This window comes from Microtus pennsylvanicus, chromosome 6, assembly GCF_037038515.1.
Source record: "Microtus pennsylvanicus isolate mMicPen1 chromosome 6, mMicPen1.hap1, whole genome shotgun sequence".
In the NCBI taxonomy this organism is placed as follows: Eukaryota; Metazoa; Chordata; class Mammalia; order Rodentia; family Cricetidae; genus Microtus; species Microtus pennsylvanicus.
Window position 1 is genome coordinate 39,845,114 of NC_134584.1, and position 7,957 is coordinate 39,853,070.

Genomic DNA, 7,957 nt, shown 5'->3' on the forward strand with positions numbered 1-7,957 from the left:
ATGGGAAACACAGCTGATAGGTGCTGGCCAACAGCAGAAACAAGACCGGGGGAGAAAGCAGGGCTCCTAGGGCGCGTTCCTAGAGGGCAGGATGCTCTGAAGCCCGGTGAGTCTTCGCGCACAACCAAGATCGGTGTACACGTGGGAGGGAAAACGCGCGCACAACCAAGATCGGTGTACACGTGGGAGGGAAAACGCAGAGACCAAGAGCGGGCGTCGCGGGCACCTCCAGCTCTGCGAGCCCCCGGCAGCTGCGGGGACCCAGAGGGCGGAGGTGCGGAAGGCCGGACCGCGCAACCCAGCTCCTCCCTTGGCGGAGCGGGCGGGGGACTTCGACCCGCCTCTCCCGCGCCCTCCTCACCACCGCCCAGCCCAGCAGCCCTGTCCGGCGGTCTGCTGCAGGGTGTGCGTCCGCGATGGCGCTGCTCCGTTCCGCGGATCGTGTTTAACCTAAGCCACAACCCGCGGTGAGAGGACGGAACGGCGAGACCTCGCGACTTCCCTCAATCCTCCGTGCTGCCAAGATTGCTAGGCCCAAGGCTGCCGGCGGGGCGAGGCGGGCGGGCCGTGGAGCCTGGGGTGGGTGGAGCCTGGGGAAGCCGAGGCTGAGGCCCGCGGGATCAAGGGGCGGAGCCTGGGGTGGGTGGAGCCTGGGGAAGCCGAGGCTGACGCCCGCGGGACGAAGGGGCGGAGCCTGGGGTGGGTGGAGCCTGGGGAAGCCGAGAGTGAGGCCAGTGGGACCAAGGGGCGGAGTCTGAGGTGGGAAGAACCTGAGGAAGACGAGGCTGAGGCCAGCGGGACTAAGGAGCTGAGCCTGGGGTGGGTGGAGCCTGGGGAAGCCGAGAGTGAGGCCAGTGGGACCAAGGGGCGGAGTCTGAGGTGGGAAGAACCTGAGGAAGACGAGGCTGAGGCCAGCGGGACTAAGGAGCTGAGCCTGGGGTGGGTGGAACCCGGGAGGGGGGCAGCCAAAGTTTTGAGGAGGGCGGAGCCAGGAGGAGCCTAAGGTGGGTGGAGCTTGGAACAATCAGAGGCGTGAGATGGGCGGGACCTAAAGTGGGTGGAGCCCAAAGTAGGCGGAGCCCGAGAGTAGCAGAGGAGGTTAGGTCTGCGGGTAGCTGCCCACCCGAAGGGGGCGGGGCTTGCGTTCCTTTTCCCAGCGCGCCTGGCGCTGCGGGGTCTCACGCGCGCTTTTTACCTCTCCTGTCAGCGTTTGCACGCAAGTGGAAGCTTACAAAGTGGGGGTGTGGCCTTTTCTCAGCCCCGTCGTCGTAGTTAGGTGCTTGACCATCCTCAGAAAAGTCAGGTTTATTCTCACCGCTCCGTAGAAGGACATTTTGTGTTGCAAACTGCTCAGATGAGGTAAGAGGGACTGATGCACAGAAACGTGCAGAAAATATTGCAGCCAATCCGGATGGGTCGCCTCGGGCCTGTCACTGCCTGGCGTTTCAGAGCGTGCTGCTAACCTCAGTCAGTGCACGCAGTACCCACTTAGCTCCCGAAAACCGTTTTCTGAAAAACTGAGACACCCAAGCGCTTTTCCGAAACTTCATACTCCAGAGACCTGGGTTTGGGCGCATCGTTACTGTAGAATTGAGAAGAGACAGTTGCCTCCTTTTGGTTCAGAAGCAACAGTTCAAAAAAAAATTTTTTTTTTCTGGAAGTAAAAGTGGTAATAATAGTCAAAGAAGTTACTGCTCCCCGGAGACTAGGGATGCTAAGTTGACTTAAGTTTACCTTTGAAGAGAACACACCTATGAGAAAAAAAACGAGTTCATGAGGATTCTTCTTATTTGAGAACATTCACGTAGCTGTTGAATGTTTTGAGGAAAACTGAGCTATGCTTCTGACCCTTCCATTTACAGCTAGAAACACCATAAAGTTTCTTTACAGAAACACAATAAAGTATGTTAGTGCTCAACGGCATGTTGAACAGAATAGACCTTTTCATAAATACTGACTACTTGGAAAGGGCGGTTATTGTTGAGAGTTAGGTAGCTTGGAGCTTTTCCAAACAATTGCTTTTCCTCACGTCCTTGGAGCTTTCCCAAACAACTGTTTTTTCCTAACGTCCTCTCAGGCCCTTAAGGCCAATAGCCCAGAAAGCATCAAGAGCACCGACTTGAGTCAGTTGATAGGGAGTACATGGAAACTTTCCCCATTTCTCATATCCTTCCATACATTCCAGAGAAGTCCAAAGACAAAATTATCCCATGTGCACATGGACTAGGAATGTTACTGAAGGTTTCCCAGGCTCTATTTTTTTTTTCACATAAAGTTTTCATTGATTCTTTGAGAATTTCGTATCATGCATCCCAATCCCGCTCATTTCCCGGTCCTTCCATGTCCACCCTACACTCTTGTAGCTTCTCCCACCCCAATAAAATTTAAAAAATGAAAACATTGTGCCCCTCTGTCTTTCCCACCTCTCCATCATATATTCTTTGTCATAGTAGCCTGAGGCGAGTCACAAAGTCTACTCTTTGTCCAAACAGCTTGACTTGCAAATGTTCATTGCAATGAGCTGAAACAATGGGTCTGGTTCAAACCCTCTTTCTTCTAGTACACCATCGATAGTGGACCCTCACTGAAACTTCACTATTTTGCTGTTGCCCCTAGTCATGGAGACCCTGTGGTTACTGTTCAGCAGAACCAGTCCCTTTGCCCACTCTCGCAGGTCATAGATGGGGTAGATATTGCAGTGGGCCAACTCAAAGCCCTGGATATGGGCCTGGATGGTAGCTGGTTTGGCCATTCGGGCCTCCACCGAAAGCCATGCGAGTGCTTAGGGTCAGGGTCAACATCTGAGGTCACTTCGCTGCCCAAGGGCCCCGCTGCCATCGAGGCCACACAATTCCGAGTGGCCCACACTGCCACCCAAGGCCATGCTAACATCAAGGCCCAAGTTGCAGCTGAGGGCCATGTGTGGGTCCATGGCTGTACTGCCGCTGGGGTCTATGTTGAGGTCCGTGGCGTGTGATATCACCAAATGTCATGCCAATGCCTGGAGTCTGAACCACCTGGGGCCATGTTGATGTCCAAGGACCGTGCTGTTGCTGGGGCCATACTAATCCAAATGGCCTACACTGCCACCTGAGGCCGTGGTGACATCTGGGCAGGCTCTGTTTTTAAATAACTGCTGGAAACAATCGGATCTCTTGACTGCTTCCAGAGCCTGGTGAGCCAAAATCTCAACACCTACTGGGAGTTCAGAATCACAGGGTGGAGCTGCTTAAAAGCAGACACCACCAGCAAAGTCTCTTTAAATCAGAAGACGTGCTTTGTAAGACCTTGGGCTTCAGGGCTATTTGAGCAACTCACTGATTTCTGAAGGAAGAGGTGTCTTGTCACTAAAGGACTGGTAACAAGAGGCAGTTGTGGCTATGTATCCTGGGAACAGCTCAGTACTGCCAAAAAGTCCTTCTGTGCCAATCAAGTTCAACAAAATGCCTAGCCTTGTAGTCAGAGCAAAGGTATGAATCTGAAACCAACTTTCCACACCTTTTAAAATTATAATCCCATAATTAACCTTATGAATTATGTTGTGTGTTGAAAACTATATTACAATGTTTGGTGGGATAATTGTTTTGAGGGCCATCTTTTTGGTCATGAGACTCTCCCAAAATGAATTTTCTTCTTTCCTTCTTTGCCAATAAAAGAAAAAAAGAAGCCTGAAGTTCAGATTCATCTATTCCCATTTATGTCTACATTAGCCATTAACAAAATGCACTTTAAAAAATACTCTCCAGTGATATCAAATCATAGTTAAATAAATATGTATGTGCATATATGTGTATAAAACTTTGTAAAACTGAGCCTAAAGTATGCTGTTCATCTTATCATTAAGTAAGATAATTAGATAATGTCTGCTATATGGACAGTTGGCTCTGTGCTTCATCAGCTGTTAGAGACAAGCCCTGTAAAGGGAAAAGTCCCTCAAAAGCAAACTGGGAATTAACTGTGTAAAAAGACCCATACATGTTATAATATCCCATTATTTGATACAATTAATATACACTAGTGAGTTATTTTTAAAGATGGAGGGATTAAAACAGACTCTCCTATTTTAGGTTTATAGTTAAAAATGTCCTTAGCAGAATAATTAGTTTTCCATGTTGCTTTGTCTCCTCCTTTGTTGTATAGTAGGTATAGTAGATGAGAAGTATGGGTCAATCTTTTTCCAGTCCTTTGGAAATCCATTTATTTTTAGATGCTTGTATGGCATATTCATTGATGGAAATGACAAAGTAGTATCAAAAATTGTATTCAGGTAATTAATATCCATATTCAAATTCACTTGTCAATGGTAGAGCCTCATTAATTGTAACGATTATGGCGTAACCATTCACGCTTCCGGTGAAAAACCATCTTGATGGCTGCTATGTGGCAATGTAGGTGCTTGATTGGGAGACAAAACTCTTTGAAAAGAAATTGCACTTGTAGGATTCATTGTGTATTTTTTGGATTTGAATTTAATACACAGAACCCTCTCAGCGAATGCTCTTCTTGATCTCACACTGGGAGAGACCAACTTAGCCCTTTAAGAATGAGGGACTGATGTGGGAGTGTCATATATCAATCTGTTGATTTCATTGGCTAAGCAATAAAGAAACTGCTAGGCCCATTGGATAGGCCCACCCTTAGGTGGGTGGAGTAAACAGAACAGAATGCCGGGAGGAAGAGGAAGTGAGGTCAGACTCCACAGCTCTGCTCTCCGGAGCAGACGCCTCAGGAGAGACGCCATGCTACCTGCTCCAGGGAAGACGCACGCTATGAAGCTCCGACCCAGGATGGACTTAGGCTAGAATCTTCCCGGTAAGCGCACCTAGGGGCGCTACACAGATGATTAGAAATGGGCTAAATTAATATGTGAGAATTAGCCAGTAAGGGCTAGAGCTAAGGGCCAAAGCAGTGTTTAAATGAATACAGTGTCTGTGTAATTATTTCGGGGCATAAGCTAGCCGGGCAGGCGGCTGGGGGTTTTGGGGACGTAGCCCCGCCGCCGCTGCCATATTACTACAAGGGACGGTACAGGGTGAGCATCAGAAACTGACAATCACTGACTGTAGGACAGTGTGCCAACAATTGCTCAGGCAGTAAGTCAGCATGGTGGGGCTTGGACAGGAGGCTACAATGGCTAATTCTTCTTCACCACGTGACTGATACAAAGGCAATTGAATAACAGTACTCAAGCAGCTTAACTGTTTGAGAAAAGATAGTTTGGGATCATTATTATTTTAGAATTTTTTAAATGATCCCAGAGTATTTTATCAGTGTTATAGTACAGCCTAGTGGACTCTTCACCAGTCTAGTATCCCCTTTCTGCCTATAAGTCGGGGAGTCGTTCATTTATTGCCCTGACTTTCCCACAGGTAAAGCCCCGACCCTCTGGCTATAGGAGAAGGAGGAAGCCCGACTCCCTTCTTTAACCAAATGACTGTCTGGAACCCTTAGTTTCTGGTATTTTAAAGTAAGCTATGACGTCGAGCATGGTGGTGCGTGGTGATTACTCCATCACTGAGAAAGCTGAGTCAGGAGGGGAGTTCAAGGTCAGCATGGGCTAGGTAACAAGATGCTGTCTCAAACAAACAAAGGAAAACATGTATGTTTACTCCATAGGTTTATGTATAATCTGAACACATGTTCTTACTACTTTAAATGTTTATTTTACTCCATAATAGTAAGTTTGAGTATATTCCAAAAGTTTAGTAAAATCACACTTTAAGCATCACAGTTCAGTAGTTTCTTACTCTCAGACTGTCGTGACTTTTTCTCTTCAGGTATGTGCCTCTTCCTAGACAGAGCCACTCGTGTCTTTTCACTAGGAATTTGATGGGCCTGCCGTTTTCCCTGTAGAGCTGAAGCAAATCTCCCAAACATTGCCTACAGCTCCCACAAACAAAGGTCAGTTTCTTAAATCAGTGTGCCCTGTCCTCTGTGTTACACTACACGTGAAAAATAAGATTTCTAAGAAAAATCTTTATAGAATTAGGGGTAGGCTTTTCTCTTTAGTAAAGCATTGATGGGTAGGCAGGGTCAGTGGCAGAGCACTTGCATAGTAGGTTCAAGACCCTGGGATTTTTGTTGTTTTTTCTTTTCATTTTGGATTTTCAAGACAGGGTTTCTCTGTAGTCCTGGCTGTCCTGGAACTCGCTTTATAGACCAGGCTGGCCCTGAACTCAGTGATCTACTTGCTTCTGCCTCCTGAGTGATGGCATTAAAGTCATGCACTACCACCACCCAGATTGGTAAATAATTGACTCCCAGGATTGTTAAAAAAATCATAAGGAACTTAGTTATGTTCATAACACTATATTTCTGTACTATAGGCTTACTAAAAATGGAGACTTATTCTGCTTATTAGGAACCATTTCTCCTTGTGGGCAGTATTTGTCAGTGTCAGCCTTGAAACCCATATCAAGAGATTCTGTTGTTATTCTCCTTTCCATAAAATCTTCAGGTCATTGTTATGTGGTTGTTTTTGAAAGAGGGCCTTACTTGGTAGCCCAGGCTGGCCTTGAGATCTTCCTGTCTTTGCCTCTGGAGCTCCCCGGCTCAGAGGGGATATCCTTTACATCATTCCACTGAGCTGCTAAAGAACTTTATGGGGGGTACACCTATTAAAATACCCTTTTAAGATGAATATTTGAAACTTGGATTGTTGGGGCTGGAGAAATGGCTGAGCAGTTAAGAGTACCTGTTACTCTTGCAGAGGATCTGGTGTGGTGCCTGTCTGTAATCCTAACACTTATAAGGTGGACTTTGAAGGTTAAGGAGTTTAAGGTCACCCTCAGCTGCAGAGGAGTTCAAGACCAGCCAGGGCTACATGATAACACACTCAGAAAATCCCAAATACCAGCAATACTAAGTTTGCTATCTTTGGGTCCTGTGTGTATGTGTCTGTGTGCTTAACAATGAAGCATCTGACCATATGCTCTCCACAGGGATGTCACGAGGATTTTGAAGGTGAATATGATAACAGTGTCTTGGGTCTAGAAAAATAGTGTTTTTAAACATCCCAGTTAATATTAAATGTTTGTCTTTTAAAATATGATACACAGATTAATTAATGTTAAGCTGTAATGTTTAAAATGACTAAAAATCTTTTTTTTGTAATTCCAGTTTTATAAACCATAAGGATATTTTCAAAGACGTGCTTGGTGGTCTAAACTTAGAGTCGCCATTTTGAAAAGGTCCTTTGATAGTCCCCCGCCCCCCCAATCCCTCCTTGGGAGAAGGAGCTGTTTCCTCATGGAAACTGAGGCCTGTGCTGCCGGTTAGGAGTCTGCATCGGTAAAATCGCACTGGTTACAAATGCACCCTGGTACCCGACCACTTCTTTTCGTTTTCAGCCCACTCCACTGTGTTCTTGTTTCACTTAGGGACATCAAGCAAGGACAGCAGCCTTTCTCAAACTACAACATGCTTATCAGCTAATTTGGTAAAATAAAAATTAGGCTTTTAAAAGTAGCTATTGTGTTCATTCTAAATGCTTGGTTGTTTGATTGCTAATCACATCTGTGTGGTTCACCTACAGAACAAAAGTTTTTAGACTTAACGTGTTTGTTGATGTTAATATTTATGCCTCAATTCCAAAGTAAAAGCTACTTCCTTCATAATTTCAAATTTATAATGCAATTTCAATTTTAATTGGTTTCCATAAGTTTATTAACATGACTTATCATTTCAGGTTTTCTTTTATTTTACCTATCTCTATAGTAGTGGATGTTTAGCCAAACATTAGCAATTCTTTAAGGTTTTACTGTGTGTGTATGTGTGTGTGTGTACACTTAAGCAAATTCCTTGAGGAGGTCAGAGGAGGGTGTCAGATGTTTTGGAGCTGGGCTGATTGGCAGTTGGGTGTTACCCAGTGTGCCTGACATGGGTGCTAGGAACCCAACTAGTCCCCAGAAGAGCAGCCATTGCCCTTAACTTCTGAGCTGTCTCTCCAGCCCCAGTG

The 7,957-nt window shown here is 46.2% G+C and overlaps 1 protein-coding gene across 1 annotated transcript; it reads left to right on the top strand.

Moving 5' to 3' along the window:
* On the top strand, positions 1 to 7,434 carry Setd9 (SET domain containing 9). Its single transcript, XM_075977985.1, is given in 9 exon segments — positions 1 to 467; positions 2,166 to 2,250; positions 3,117 to 3,157; positions 3,159 to 3,295; positions 3,298 to 3,396; positions 4,150 to 4,259; positions 5,823 to 5,862; positions 5,865 to 5,901; positions 7,350 to 7,434. Coding segments are annotated over 9 exon segments (1,101 nt in total).
* The last annotated feature ends 523 nt before the right edge of the window (positions 7,435 to 7,957 follow it).